Source organism: Pseudorca crassidens, chromosome 10, assembly GCF_039906515.1.
Source record: "Pseudorca crassidens isolate mPseCra1 chromosome 10, mPseCra1.hap1, whole genome shotgun sequence".
Taxonomy (NCBI): Eukaryota; Metazoa; Chordata; class Mammalia; order Artiodactyla; family Delphinidae; genus Pseudorca; species Pseudorca crassidens.
Genome location: NC_090305.1, coordinates 71,130,158 through 71,145,590, shown reverse-complemented (window position 1 = coordinate 71,145,590; position 15,433 = coordinate 71,130,158). Strand labels below are relative to the sequence as shown.

The 15,433-nt window shown below is 56.0% G+C and overlaps 1 protein-coding gene across 1 annotated transcript in view; it reads right to left on the bottom strand.

Annotated features, from left to right (window-relative positions):
* DNAH1 (dynein axonemal heavy chain 1) overlaps positions 1–15,433 on the bottom strand; it is a 74,233-nt gene that overhangs the window by 40,948 nt on the left and 17,852 nt on the right. Inside the window, exons 8-22 of the mRNA XM_067755772.1 lie at positions 12,692–12,849; positions 11,238–11,449; positions 10,249–10,547; positions 8,697–8,847; positions 7,790–7,983; positions 7,469–7,694; positions 6,865–6,984; positions 6,402–6,484; positions 5,207–5,348; positions 4,414–4,569; positions 3,808–4,006; positions 3,475–3,728; positions 2,675–2,887; positions 967–1,131; positions 125–246 (exon numbers count right to left, since the gene is read on the bottom strand). Of these exons, the coding sequence (XP_067611873.1) occupies positions 125–246; positions 967–1,131; positions 2,675–2,887; positions 3,475–3,728; positions 3,808–4,006; positions 4,414–4,569; positions 5,207–5,348; positions 6,402–6,484; positions 6,865–6,984; positions 7,469–7,694; positions 7,790–7,983; positions 8,697–8,847; positions 10,249–10,547; positions 11,238–11,449; positions 12,692–12,849 (2,694 nt within the window). The remainder of the gene's footprint in view (positions 1–124; positions 247–966; positions 1,132–2,674; positions 2,888–3,474; positions 3,729–3,807; positions 4,007–4,413; positions 4,570–5,206; positions 5,349–6,401; positions 6,485–6,864; positions 6,985–7,468; positions 7,695–7,789; positions 7,984–8,696; positions 8,848–10,248; positions 10,548–11,237; positions 11,450–12,691; positions 12,850–15,433) is intronic.

The window sequence follows — 15,433 nt, the reverse complement described above, 5'->3', positions numbered from 1 at the left end:
CAGCCACTGGGTCCCAGCTGCCCCAGTACCACTGACATCCCCTGCACCCCAGCCTGGAGGGGCACTGGGGCCCCAGTCTCGTGGGCAGGCACTGACACAATGGGCATGGGCCAGTGGTGCCCACCTGGGGAAGGCGCTCCTCTTGGTCTCCAAGTACTTGCTGAGGCCCTTCTGCACCATGTCCAGCAGCTTGTTGCAGTCCCGCAGGCTGTCCAACAGCCTCTGGTCAGAGCACACATTGATCACCTGGATGGCCCGGGTCAGAGAGAAACTGGAAGTAAGAGCGGTCTGACTGGGAAACAGCAAGGTGGGCTCAGAGAGGACCCATGCCTGCCACGTAGAGACCTCCAGTGGGGCCCGTGAAGAAATGGGGGCAGGAAAATTGCCCCGAGCCAGGGGCTGCCTCCATCACCCCTGTCAGCCCCACAGAAAAGAAGTCTATGATCAAAATAAATAGGGTTAACCAATACCAAGTAATTTGATTTGCTGTAGGACTTGTCAGGGTCTTTAAAAATACTAATGTGGGGCTTCCCTGGTGGGGCAGTGGTTGAGAGTCCGCCTGCCAATGCAGGGGACACGGGTTCATGCCCCGGTCCGGGAAGATCCCACATGCCGCAGAGCGGCTAGGCCCGTGAGCCATGGGCGCTGAGCCTGCGTGCCCGGAGCCTGTGCTCCGCAACGGGAGAGGCCACAACAGTGAGAGGGCCGCGTACCGCAAATAAAATTAATTAATTAATTTAATTAAATAATAAAAATACTACTGTGGACTGCAAATCTCCAAGGGGAAAATCATCAACTGCTGTGTTTCTGAGGAATGTCTCTCAAGACTGGGGAGCCCACCCAGGGGGACACGGGCCAAGACCAAAGCCCTGGACTTGTCCTCCAGTCTTTCTTGTTCAGTAGAGACAAGACCAGGAGGCTCCCCGGTAGTCCCAGCTTCCCCCTCCCATCCCCGGGTGAGCTCGCCTCCCGGTTCTCGTAGGCATTCTTCATGATCTTCCTCCAGATCCGCTCCATGGTCTGGTAGCGCTTGCTCTCTACCGGCAACTGCCGGTTGATGTCTTCAGAGCTGAAGATGGGTTCCAGGTAGAGCCAAGCCCGCTGACAGTTCAGCCACTCCTCTAGCACCTCCTGAACAGGGCATGGACTGTCAGGGCCTGGGGTCCAAGTTGGGTCCTGTCCCCCATGACGTAGACATTCTATCCCACTAGAGTTCTAGGCAGAGCACTGGGCACCAGAGCCAGTGTCCACGGGAAAATTTCTAGATGGCGCTGTCAGCCACGGTACTCCAGGGAACAAAGAGGCTGCATGGATGTCTGCCCTCCAGAGAAACCGCAAATCCCCCACAGGATGTCCAACCCTCCAACAGAGCCAGGGGAGCCACTCTTCTTATGAGAGAACCACGCCCCAACCAGCAAAACCTAAAGTAACAAGGAAAGAGTCCAGTGCATGGAAGACCAAACCAGTCTCCTCTCCTGGGAGGACTTTGGGTCTATGACCCCTCGATTCTTTGAGGTGTACTGGGACTTGAGCTTGAGATCCCCTAAAATACTCTGTGAAACATCAGTCCAAGAGTGAGACCTCTTCAAGCCACTTTCCCCTCTGCCTCCAGATTCCCCTTTCCAAATTTATCTCTTGCCATTTCCTATCAGTGCAAACCCATTCATTCATTCGTTCATTCTCTTCTTCATGAGACAGTGTGCTGTGGCCAGCCTGTGTCAGGCCCAGGTCAAGTCCATGTGGGCTCCAGAGGAAACAGAGGAGGGTGTGGTCCCTGCCCTTGAGGAGCCCACAATCCTCTAAACAGCCAGTTCTGCCTCTGAATCACCAAGGGCCCAGTGTGTGTGATGGGTTCTGTAAGAGGCACCGACCAAGGGCCTCGATGGGAATACCTTGCAGGCAGGTGTGGGGGAATCAATGAGGGCCGCTCGATGCTGAGCCCTGGAGGAGATGGAACTCCAGGTAGAGAGGACAGTGTGAGCAAAGGACGGAGACCCAGGGACAATGCTGATGAGCTCAGGCCTCTCTGGGTGACCCAAGGAACATACAGGCAGGCCCTGCTCACTCAGCTTCTGGTCTTCACTGGAAGTTTCTGAACAGCTCCCAGAAAGGGGCTGTCAGAATCATACCAGTAGGCCTGGCCCTGGCACTGACCTCAGGGTTCTGCAGATAGTGCCGGCCACTGGCCTTGAGAGCCCCAAAGAGCAGCGGTCCCTAGTGCCCTGGCTCTCTTACCCCAAGTCAGCTCCAAGTGAGAAGCTGCGAGTGAGAAGCTCAGGGCCGAGTAGGAGGGGACTTTGAGGAGCCTCAGGGCCTTGTGGTGTCCAGCCCAGAAAGTCCTGAGACTGGAGGTCCTAGCTGTCCCAAGCCTAGGCATCACTTTGGGGGTCTGCTGGCAGCTCTCACACCCCTCCTCAGCTGCAGCTTTGGACCAAACACTGGCCCCACCGGCACGTTCTGAATTGCCTCCTCCAGCAGCCGAACCTGAGACGGAGAGCGCCATTCTAGTCCCCCTCCTCTTTGTGAGGGGACTGGCAGAGAGCCAGGAGCTGTGCAAACCTTCAGCAAGGCACTCCAGCACTTCCAGCCCCACCCAGACACCATAAAGAGCAGCCTTGGGACAGGGTGCTGCGAGGGTGGGGGGATGGGGGAGGGGAGGACAGGAAGGGCCCACCTGGGTCAGCTTCAGCTTGTTCTCCCAGGAGTTGATGCGTTGCTCGAAGGGCTTCTTGTAGGGCGAGAAGGTCATGCTCTGGGTCATGACGATGTGGTCATCAAGCAGTTGAGAGGCCTCATCTGGGCTCTTGAGGATGTAGGTCTCTGTCTCCTTGTAGGGCATCACGTTGAACAGGATGGTGGACCACTCCTTCTCCATCTTGTCCAGCGCCTGGAGTAGGAACGAGTCAAGGCTGGGTCCCGGGAAAGAGCCGGCCCACACTGAGCAGCACTGGGCGGGGAAGGGCAGGTTCTACCCGGCCATGATCTTCACTCAGGCCCCCTCAACAAACTCTCAGCTTGTCTGGTCAACAAATCCCCCATGGACCCTCATTGGAATCCAAGGCTGACTCGCTCTCACATGTGGTGTATGTGTACAACATGCATGAACAAGCATGTTGGGAGGCAGCTAAGGCACTGGTTAGGAGCTCTGGTCCCAGTTCCAGCCCTTATTGGCTATGCCACCTTGGCCAATTGCTGAACCTCTCTGAGCCTTAATTTGCTCATCTGTTAAATGAGGTAATGCTATCAGCACCTTCCTGAGAGAGGAATAACTTGAGAGGAATAACTGAATAATAATAGGGGTGGTAGACACCATGCCAAGCACTTCATATGCATTATTAACGCACTTAATAGGATGCACCTCAACCTCTTGGCCTGGTGAATGGGGCCCCAGGGATAGGGCCCAGTACTGTCACATTGCCACACCATTGGGCAGCATGTGGGTGGGGCAGGGCGGGCCTGCTGGTGGTGGCCCACCTGCTCGATGGCGTACTCCTTGCCAGCCACCTTGGCCACCTTGCTGATGCTCTCAGTGTGGTCCTGCAGGTTCATCTCAAGGCAGCGGGCGAAGGTCAGGTTGGCCTTGGGCCTGACATTAATGTTGATCTCATTGGACAGCATGTCCCAGTGGTGGGTCCTCATGCCAGGGTTGCGTAGCCCCTGGATCAGCGGGATGTACGGCTTGAACTCCTCAATGCGGGCCTGGATGTCTAAGGCCACATCCTGGCAGGCTGCCGGGCAGGGCAGGCAGGGGTGAGAGGCAGCTGGCACAGGCAGGGAAGGAGGGGACGGGCTGGCTGGGCTGCCTACCTGGGATGTCCTTGAACTGCTTCACGCACTTGTGCATGGTCTTGAACGACTCGATGACGTTCTTCTCCAGCTGCTCTGCGTCGATGGCTGACAGGGGGTCGTTCATCCAGCTCTCTGACCAGCGCAGCCAGTCGGAGGCTGTGGTCCAGAGGTCCAGGTAGGGCTGGAACTCCTTCACCATCCTGGAGAGCTTGTCATACTGCAGGGGCAGAAAAGCTGGGGCTGTGTCGGGGTGCTCCCCAGTCTCTCTCCACGCTGCTCCTTCTGGGGCCCCTCCTTGCTCCTGGCTGCTGTCCCTGATCCTGTCCCCATGGACTCAGGCCTGGCCTCCCTTCTTCCTTCCCCCCATGGGCTCTGGGCTCTGAGTGGCTGAGCAAGGCCTGCACTGAGCCTCCAGCCTCCTGCTTAGGTCCAGGCAGCCTCCTCGCCCTAGGGGCCAGGAGACGGGGGTAAGCTCTTCTCTGCAGCCTGCTCAGTCCTGCACCCCCCCCCAAATGCCAGGGCCCTGATACTTGGCAGCTGGCTCCAGATGTGGCCGCAAATGCCATGGGCTCCTCCTCAAGCCCTTCTCAGGGCTGGGGGGCAGTGCACCCAGAGGAGGCCTACGTTGGTGATGGGCAAGCCAAAGATGTGCTCGCGGTTGTTGTAGAGCATCGCCAGCTGCTGGCAGTCCTTCAGCTGCTTCTTGACCCGGCGCACCTCGTTGGCAATCTCATGCGCTCGTGCAATCTCCACGTGGCTGGAGAAGCCAGCTACCACCAGCTGCAGGCCAAGGAGCGAGGGATCAGAGGCCTCTGTGGGCCCACCTATGCTCATGCATCCCTGTGCACACCCAGGGAAACTGAGGTCCCCAGAGCATCAACATCTCCCAGTTCTGAGGGGACTTTCTCCTGGAGTGAGAGGTTCCTGGCCTATCACAGGCAGCTGACCACCCCAAGGTAACACAGCAAGGTCCGATGGAGACACAGTGCCCATGAGGACACAACAGAGGGGTTGGGGCTCTTTGCTACTCTGAAATTTCCTGGAACTTGCTGCCCAGGCACCTCTCTGGCCTTTCAGTTCATTCTTTTAGCTACTTGTTCACTCGCCCAGCAAACATTGACACAGCACCTCCTGACTGCAAGGGGCAAGTCCTGGCCCTGGAGAGCTGTGTGGTGTGTGTGTGTGTGTGTGTGTGTGTGGGTGTGGGTGTGGGTGTGTGTGTGGGGGGGGGGGGTGTGGGTGTGGGTGTGTGGTGGGTGTGGTGGGTGTGTGTGGTGGGTGTGTGTGGTGTGTGTGTGTGTGTGGTGTGTGTGTGGTATGTGTGTGTGTATGGTGTGTGTGTGGTGTGTGTGTGTGTGTGGTGTGTGTGTGTGTGTGTGTGTGTGTGTGTGTGTGTGTGTTCTCAACCCAGCGCCACCTGCAGCCCTTCCAGCTTCTCCTGGAAGTTGTTCTGATCCATGATGTGGATTTTGCGGAACTTCTCCTCATCTTCCATGTGTTGCTGCCGTACCATCTCTATCTGCCCGAGGATCTTAGCAGGCCAGTTGCTGGCAGCCCATCTGGATGGGGAAGGGATGGGTTATGGGGGGGAATGTCACACTGAAATCATGGGGTGTGCAGGCCAGGGTGAAGGGGAGAATGGGGGATCCAGGCGGCAGCTGGAGCAGCCGGGGCTGGGCAACCGGGAGGTAGAAGTGAGCCTGGAGGCAGCCACTGCCACCACTGCAGTGTGGGGCTGCCTGGCAGGGAAAGCAGTCCCCGCCCTGGGATTGTGGGCAGCTTCCAGGGAGATGCACACCCAATGTGCCCAGCGCAGTGACAGGACAAGAAGGGAATGGTGTCCAAAATGAGAGAAGCGATCCTGAGTTCCCCAGATCTGTAAAGGGCCTCAGCTCAGATGAGGCAAAGTGACAGCCTCTGGCCTGCATTTCCTTGGTGACCAGACAGGGCCACCAGACCAGCTTCCTTCATATCAACTCCCTCTGCCTGGCTGACCTGGTGACCCTGTGGGCTTCAGAGATTCTGCTTGCAGTTGGCCTTGGGCTGCAGATCGTGGGGGAGGCCACCCTGAGCACCAGGATGTCCCATAAAGCAGGTGACTTAGGGCTCCTGGGCAGGGTTCCCAGGAGACAGTGCTAGTCTCTGCCAGACGCTGGCAACCTGGAGCCAGCCCCAGGCTATAAGACAGGCTGGGCAAGGGGTCTCTTGGCCTCAGTAAGGCAGTCCCAACCTGAGGCTATTTCCTATGAGGCTCTCGAGCTGGGTGGGGACAAGTGCTCCTCCCCAGGGACCGCCCACCACACTGGGCTTTGCCTTCTCGCCATGCTCCCAAGGACCCCCAAGGGCCTCAACCACAAACAAGGGGATCCCAGGCCCGGTGAACATGTGTGTGTCAGGCCAATGATGGGATAGAGAATGGAGACAGAGTGGGGGGCAGCAGGGTCCCTAGACCAAGAGGGCCAAATGATTTCCTTCTGCCCCACTGGCCACGTGGCCCTGGCCCACGTGGAGACGTGTGACTGCACAGCCTGCAGCCGCCATGGCTCAGCACCTCCTCCCCCACCTCCCGCTATCCACCACCTGCCTGGAGTGAGGACCGACCTCACACTCACTTGTCATTGAAGTCATCTGTGCTGAGGTTGTAAAAGAACTCGTCCATGACTTGGTAGTCATCCATGACCTTCGCAATCCGATCCTGCATGTATAGGCATTGATGAGAACTATGTGTACCTGGGAGGTGGGAGGGTAACTGGGACCAGGCTCCCCAAAGTGGTTGGGTGTTAGGGAGAGGGTGCCCTCTTCCAGAGAGGGGAGGCCTGGGGTGGTGGAGGAGGTGCTGGCATTGGGCTCAGGGCTCCAAGGGCCTGGGCCACCACACCTCCAAACTCCAGCCCCCCACTCATGCCCTCCTGACAGCCCAAACAGCATAGCTCTGAATCTGCATCTTGCACCCAGCCTCATAACCCTCCGAGGCCAACTGTCCTCTGTGTGTCTACCTCACTCCCAGCCTCCCGGCTCCTGCTCTCCCAGCCCCTGCCTGTCCCCAGCCCCCAGCCCCCCGTGTACCCGCCTCACCTCCAGCCCCACCAGCTTCTCGGGGATGCCCTTCATCCACTCACGAAGCTCAGCCAGCTCCTCAATGCTGTTGGGCTTCTCGTAGATCTTGCGACTGATGCTGCGGAACTCTTCACAGATCTGGCAGGAGGGGGAGGGTGCTGGGGAGGCCGTGTGCCCCTCCCTTGCCTTCCCAGGGGCCTGCTCCTCCTTCTTGGTCCCAGTATCTCCCAACAGGGAACTGCCCCCACCCCACCACATCCTACGGTGCATTCTGAAAAGAGGTGCTCCCTTCCAGCACACTGGGGAGCTGAAGGTCACCCAGTGCGTTTCCCCCTCCCCAGCCGCCTGCACCTGCACACCCTCAGCTCTGCGAAATGATCATCTCAGGGTGTTCTTTGTGAGGGGTTCCCAGCTCTTTACAAGTCCAGGGGAAAAGATAGAAGCCCCCACTTCCTGGGACCTCCCATATGACCCCAGGCAGGGTCGAGGCAGGGTGACTTCCAGACCCTTCCATTGGCCTGGATGTCTGCAGACACCCCTGAGCCTCACTCATGGGAGTTCACTACATATGCACGGTGTGTGTGCTGGTGCGGTCTCTGGGGCCGGGCAGGTGGGCACCTACATCATCCACCTCCTTGTGCAGGTTCTTAGCCAGGATGTCCAGCATGGAAGTGGCCAGGGCCTTGCACTTCTTGGACAGGCTCTGTTTGACGTTGTTGACGTTGACGTAGAAGGGACCGATGATGATGATGCTGGGCAACGAGCTGTCCAGGATCTCTTTCTCCTGCAGGTGGGTGAGCACCACCTCCCGCACCTCCTCGGCCGACGGGCATTGCGTCTGGAAGGCCCTGTGGACAGCGGGCACCCACGAGGGGCAGAGGGTGGTGAGAGGGTGAGTGGGGGTCACACAGACAGGCAGACACACTCTGACGCACCCACGCACTTGAGGAAGGTGCCAACATCATTGTTGTTCAGTTCCAGGTACTTTCTGTACTCCTTGGCGTAGGCCTGCAGTGGGATTATGGCCTTGCACACAGCATTGGCGATGACGGCCCGCAGCTCCTCCACCAGCAGCTCATGAAGCCCCACCGACTCCAGCAGGGGGTCACCGCTGATGAAGATGTCCTCCATCACCAGCTGTGGGGCAAGGTGGGGAGGCGCACAGAGCTGGATGAGCCACAGGGCAGGCGGGCAGAAGGGTTGGAGTGTGGTCCAAAGACTGAGTGAGCGGCAGCGTGGCCGAGCATAGACAGCATGGTGGGGGCAGGGCAGAGGGTCTGCTGCCACGTCTCTTAGATGAGGCTGTGGACTAATACAAGGCGGGAGGCCCAGGTGGCCCACCAAGGGACAGCATCTTTCTCTGCCTTGCCTGGCTCAGCTCAAGGCCAATGGGACAACCAGGTCACTGATGTCTCCGACTGACCAGCAAGGGACAGAAGAGGGGACTAGAGTTACAGCAGCTGTGGGGCCTGGGGTAGCAGGCTGTGCTGTGGTGACGAATGAGGACCTTTGAGAAGGGGTCCCGAGAGTGGAGGTCAGTCTCTGTCTACATCTTGAGTGGAAGAGAGAGGTCAGGAGCTGGATGGGATCTGGGTCAGACATGGCTGTGGCAGGAGTGGGTGAGCAAGCCTAGTTCCAATCGCAGGTCTGACCCTTAGCAGCTATGTGACTTTGGGCAAAACTTCTCCAAGCCTCATCTACAAAATGGGGATGTTAATGGTACCCAGTTCAGCTTGTGGTGAGGACTAAATGAGCTATTCAAGAATTAAAGGGCTGAGCACACTGCCAGCCATGATGAAGTTGAACTGCTCTGACACTGTGGCAGCACCCTGGCATAAGTGCCACTGTACCTTCTCCAGCTGGGGCACCGTGTGGGTGGCCAGGATGCCCTTGTCAAAGAGGTTGAGCAGAGAAGTCTCGAACTGCTCCAACGGCGTGCTGTAGTGCACCCCTGAGCTGTCCAGCACCAGGTCCACGATGAACAGGGGATTCTTGCGGGGCCTGCGGGGACAGTGGTCGGGCGGATTGTGGGCAGGGGCCTGAAGAGGGCTGCACACAGGAAGCCCAGTCCCTGCCCTTGCTGCCGGCATTATGGCTCTGGAGCTTCTTCATGCACGAGACTTGCCTCTGCCCTCTTCCCAGAAACCTCCAAGTTACCAGAGAGAAAGACCCACACCAACCAGACAGGCTCCTCCATTCCTGCCACTTGCCCAGAGGCCCATGGGCACCAGGGAGAGGGAGAACGACCTCCACGCGGTCCTGAGGTCATCAGGGAAGGTTGGAGAGGCCCTGGGCACTTGTGCCGTCCATGCTCTCCCTGGGAGCCCACCATCCTTGGCTCCAGACACCCACTACATGCAACGACCTTCAAGCCTAGATCCCAGCCGAGCCTCCTCCGCACTCTGGATTGCCAACCACCCTGACCTCAAATGAGCATTTCAGACATTCCATGTTCCCTGACTCCCACCAGGGCTCAGTGGACCCCAGGAGTCAGCCTGGTCTCCTCCCCTGCCCTCTTCCTCCTACACATCCTCTCCCCAGCACTACAGCCTATTCACTGCCCCAAATCTGCCCTACCCAGCCCCATCACCCCTTTTCTAGACAATGGTAAGAGCCTTGGTCTCACTTCTCTTCTGCCTCACTCATCCTCACAAACCCAGAGCATGGTTTTGGAATATAATTTGGATTGTTACTCCCCTCTGATGGCTGCTGACCACAATCGGAATAAATCCAGCCCCCAACCATGACCGCAGGAGGCTCTACATGGTCTGGCCTGGTCCTCGCAACCTCTCCCGAGTCATCCTGACCAACCCCCCCTGCCTTTCCCTCTCCAGCCATAGCCACTGGCCTTTCCTTCCATGACGGCCCCAACTTTTCTCTTCCCTCCGTGCCTCCAGGTCCTCCAGCTGGTGCCCCCTCCCCACCATCCCCTCATGGCTGGTTTCCTCTGTCTCAGTTCTTGGTTCAGATGCCACCTCATCCCTGACCCCCTTGGCAACGTCCCCTCTCCTGGATATGTCAGAGCCCCTGCCGAGATTAGCAATGACTGTATCTGTTTATTTCTTTGATTGCTGTCTGTGCTCATGTGAGAGCAGGGGCCGCACCCCTCTTGTTCCCCTAGAACCCCACCTGGTTCATGGCAAGTGCTCAAAAAACATTTCTCAACTGAGGAACTCAGTGACAGAGATGGAAGTCACCAGAAGATATGCCAGGCAGAGCTGCTGGGACATTCCCCAGCAACCAGGGCAGGAGCCAGGCCCACCCTTGTGTCCAGGACCCAGCAGTGCTGGGCACCCTGCCCCTGGCTGCCCTGGCCCCCTGACCCTGTACCGCCCTAGCCGTCAGCGCCTGACAAGGAACAGCTCTGGTGTCGACAGGTGCCTCTGCCCAGCCGAGCCCCACCTATAGGGGCTGTTTATGAAGTCTTCGCCCCAGACCATGTCATCGGTGCAGTCGAGCACGCTGCAGCAGGCATCGCTGATGAACTGCGCGAAGCTGGCGAGAGAGTTTTGCACCAGGAAGCGCAGTGTGTCCTGCAGCATGTACTTGAGCAGCTCCATCAGCCTGCGCAGCTTCGACATGAGGTACACCTCCCAGTTGGTCTCGTAGAGGTTGTACCAGCCCTTGCTCATGTCACGCAGGCTGCTGCGCATGACCACCTTGAGCGTGGTGATCCAGCTGTCCTTGAGGAACATCTGCACCTGCGGTGGCCACAGGTGGCATCATGTGGCTGCCTGCGGGGCGCACTGCCCACAGCCACCATGCTCAGGCACTCTCCAGACTCAGATGACCATGAAGGGATCTCCCCACAACCCCAACTTACTGCCAAGCCCTGCCAACCAACACCCCCTATGACCCCCAGGGACCAGGGCTTCTGGAGGTGGGGGGATGAGGGAGGGAGGGGCAGCAAAAGCAGGGCTTTCCCTCCAGCCAAGGGAGAGACACAGAGATACAGAGAATGAGGCAGAGAGAGAGAGATCGAGGCACAGAGTGGAGCAGAAAGGAGCTTTCCTCCTGGGCCCACTGGTGCCTGTCTCCCATGAGGCTACACCTCTCCCCCTCACACTCCCATGCTCAGGTAGATATGGGGGTGCATGGGGTTCCTGCTCCCCTTTCCAAGACTGGGAGTCTGCTTCAGAGGCCACCAGTGTTGGGATGGAAAAGGACTAGAAAGGGAGCCCAGCATGGTTTTCCTTTTCTCTCTAAGATGAAACACCCGGTTGGCACCCGCCCCAGCTTCCCGCAAGGTCTAGGAAGAGGCAAGGCCTGGTTTTAAGGAAAGCAGGGGCTCTCGGCTGATCAACTCCGGGCTTCCCAGGGCCCCTGTCTGTGCCCATCAGCTCCGAGGCCCTGGCCCGCTATCACCCTCTGTGCCCTGGATGCCCACGCACCTGGGAGTAGGTCTGTGACTGGATTTGTTCGAACTCCTCTAAGCGGCTGTACTTGGAGAGGCTTGAGTGGAAGAGGGACATAGCGGTCACCTTGCTGCACTCGGCCCGCACTTTGCTGAGGGCCGTGATGACCTCCGACCGTGTGAGCAAGGACACGAAGGTGAAGTCTGCCTTCTGTTCCTGGAATGGGTACTGGGGGACACTCACCAGTCCTGCAGGGATGGGGGTCAAGGGCCAGTGTCAGATGGGCCTTGGATGTACCAGGGGTCAGGGCAGATCTACCAGGTATTGATGGAGGGAACAACTCCTGCCTCCTCCCTGGAAGAGACACCCATGTCCCTGGAACCCCTCTTTCCCCATGGCCTACCTGGGTGACCCCAAGGCTCCACAGTGAAGTGCCCACTCTGGGGTGGGTAAACCAATTCCCTCCAGGTCACTCTGGATCACAGGCCCCTTGAAGGTGGGTGAGAACCATGGGCTCCCTCCTCACTCCCTCCCAGCCAACCTGCACACAACCCCTGGGGCCCATCTGGGGCCTGCCCTGGAGCACCAAGAAAGGAAGACGTGGGCATCAGGCCCCTGGGAGTGCCCATGGTCTGCACCCCACCCCAGTTTCCTGGGTACCTCACACACATGGAAGCTGGGGCAGGGATCAGAGAGCTCCAAGCAAGGAGCTCTGAGACTCGGTCTGCCACATATCAAATGGAGCTGCAGCAGTGCCAACCTACTCTTGCTACTGGAGGAAGAAAAGGACTGCATGTCCCTAGGTCAGAAAATCAGAGCACTTTTCATCCACTTCTGGACAACTGCTTTCCTAGTCCATGTTTACCTTGCCACTTCTGCACTGCTCAGACTACTATTTTTAAAAGAGCCTTCGGGGACTTCCCTGGTGGTCCAGTGGGTAAGATTCTGCGCTCCCACTGCAGGGGGCCCAAGTTCGATACCTGGTCGGGGAACTAGATCCCACATGCGTGCCACAACTAAGAAGTCCACATGCCGCGACTAAAAAGATCCCACACGCTACAACTAAGACCGGGCACAGGGCTTCCCTGGTGGCACAGTGGTTGAGAGTCCGCCTGCTGATGCAGGGGACATGGGTTCGTGCCCCGGTCCGGGAAGATCCCACATGCTGCGGAGCGGCTGGGCCCGTGAGCCATGGCTGCTGAGCCTGCACGTCCAGAGCCCGCGTACCGCCAAAAAAAAAAAAAAAAAAAAAAAGACCGGGCACAGCCCATATAAATAAATAAATAATAAATATTTTTAAATTAAAATTAAAAAATAATAAATCAAAGAGCTTTCTTCTACCCCACCCCCACAACCCCAACCCCCAGCTCTCCAGACAGGTAGGAAAAGAAGGTGATGAATGCTGGGGACAGGGGAGGTCCCAGAGGGAGGGGCAGGAGGGGCTCTGGCCGTGGGTGGCTGTGGGCCTGCCTCTGTCTAGCCAGCGTCACCTTGCTTGGGCACCTTCTCCTCCTCTTCCTCAGGCAGGGTCACATAGGAGAACGTCTTGGGCTTGGAGGAGACGATTTTGTCAAAGTTGATCTTGTTCATGCTGCGCTCGTAGTCCAGGTTCACTTCTCTCGAAAGATTGCTGAAGTGCTCCAGAACCCTGCCCATGTGGAGCAGAGAAGGCGGAATCAGGAGGGCTCCACCCCCCCGCCACAACACTGTGGGCCAGCTGGGCCCCAGGCTCTGGGGACATGAGTTTGGGGCATCCCTTCTGCATTCCTGGGCACACCTCCTACCTGGCCCCCAGCCACCAGCACCCGTCGTGCCTCTTCTATGCCACCCCCGCCCCCAGGATCACATCAGTCCCTGAGTCTGCCCATTTTGCTTCCCACTCTTCACTGACCTCTCTGCCTCCCCCTCTTGCCCCCTTAAAACCCATTTTCCACTTGGCAGGAAAAAAAAAGATATTTTAAACATGTAAATGGTCAAGCCGGTCCTCTGCTCAAAGCCCTTCCCTGACTCCTCTCACACTGCAGGCCCGTGAACGCGTTCCTTCTTAACACCTGTGCCTGCCTCATGGCGTCCGGCCTCCGTCTCCAGTGTCTCCCAGGCTACAGCACCCTCTCTGGTCCACTCCGGCTGCATTAACCCCCTACTGCTCCTCACATCCCCCAGACGTGTCTCCACCTCTCAGCTTCGACACCATTGTTCCCTCAACCAGAATTCTCTTCTCCCCTTGCACTGCAGGCCTCAGCTCAAATGTTCACCCCAGCGAGGCCTTTCCTCACCACCTGATGTAAAGCAGCCCCTCCAAGACATCTCTATTCCCTTACCTTGCTCTGTCATCACAGTACCCATCAGAACCCAGACACCCAGCTTTCTCACTGCCTGTCTTCCTGGCTAGACCGAGAGCCCTTTGTTGGGGGCGCTCACCACTGTGCCCCAGTCCTGGCACAAGATAGGTACCTGCCACACACGTGGCTGGCCGCCTGAGGGATATCCATTGCCTCCTAACTGCACCTCACTTTTGCTCCAGATTTATTCCTTTCTCACATGACTCAGGGGAAGATGAACCATCCCCAGCTCCAGGGGTATATCTCAACTAGTCTACGTCAATCCTGGTGGGGCTGGGTCCCGACTGTAATTGTTTAGGAGTGGCTACAGGACCCAGTTGTGACTGACCAGTGACTGATGCAGAGATATAGAATCAAGCCCCCTTGTCCTGTCTCCCTCAAGACAAACTCTGTGTTGTCATTCATGCTCCAGAATTCCCTGTGGGATCAGAGGCTAGCTTCTCCTAAAACCCCACCTCTGCCTAGATGCTTCCTCCATCTTATCCTGCCTCCTTCACTTGCTTGTAGATTCTCCTGAGAGGACTGCATCAAAAAATCACTTGTACGTGAATCCCTGAAACAGGCTCTATTTCTAGGGAATCTAATCCACAGCAGGAGTCAATGGACTCTGGACCTTGTGCTTCTGAAACTGCTGCTGCCATCTTCCCTGAGAACAAAGCCAGCAGACACCAGACAGAGCCCTGAGGTCCAAGCCTGAGATGTCCTGCATCAGATTTCTTGTTACATGTAAAGAAATGAATTTCCCTGTTTTCTAAGCCAATCTGAGCCAAGCATCTTTGTAATTTATAGCCAAAGATACTCTAAATGATATAAAACTCAAGAAATGGAATTCTGGACAACCATGATAACAATGGCCACATCAATTCAACTCTCCCAGCACACTTTTTAAAAAAAGAGAAGAGGAAAAGAAAAGCAAGAAAAACAAATAGCACTACCCAAAACGTACACCTTTAGCATAACTAGAATAAAGAGAATGTCCAAACTCACATTATCTTCAAGTAGAAAAATAAACATCAACTCCCAGTGCACTCTCACTCACACTGCAGCTGCAAGCCTTCATGGAGAACAAGGGCAGTCTGGGAAAAACTGTGCAGAAGAGTGGTGTATGGTAGCCCCCATATGGACCTAAAATCCTTCCAGAAAGAGAAAGTCTCTCCTAACTGCAAAAACAAGAGTCCTGGTAAATCACAGCACTTACTAAAAGGAAGGGATTTAACTGCATGCGTTCAAGGTAGGATTCTCTGAAAGGCATGACTTATGAGGGGGGAAAGTAAGAGGAAAGAATAGGAATCCTTTGGAGATTGGAGGGTGAGGGAGAAAGAAACAAAAGTGAAAAGTAGAGTCCTGCAAGAGAGAACAAAAAATTCGGAGGACACATGACCCTTCTCCCCAACACCCGCCCCCCTACATGGCCATTTATTAAAAAATAAATAAATAAATAAAAACAGTTTGCTATACTAACAGAGGAGGGCGCCCTGGGACTAGAAATCTTGTAAATCTTTACAAATCAATGAAATAGGTAGGTGAAATGCTACATTTATATAAAGCTACTATAAGAAAAAGAAAGAAAACACCTTAATTGATGAAAATTCTCACACCCCGCAAAAAAAGACAAAGGAGAAGAAAACTAACGCAACACTTCAAACTAAAGTAAATCTCTTCAAAGTATTTGGGCATATGAAAAATAAAACATAGAAATAGGCAAATAACAGGAAGAAAAGAAACGATATTTAATTGGACTCGGGAAAAAAATGGAAGAAACTAAATTATCTTATGAAGGAAAGCTAAATTACAAGTTGGCCATAGAATAATACAGTCAAATTAAAAAGTTAATAAAATACATTTAAGAAAGTCACGAATAAAACCAAGAGAATGAAAATTAGAAAAAGA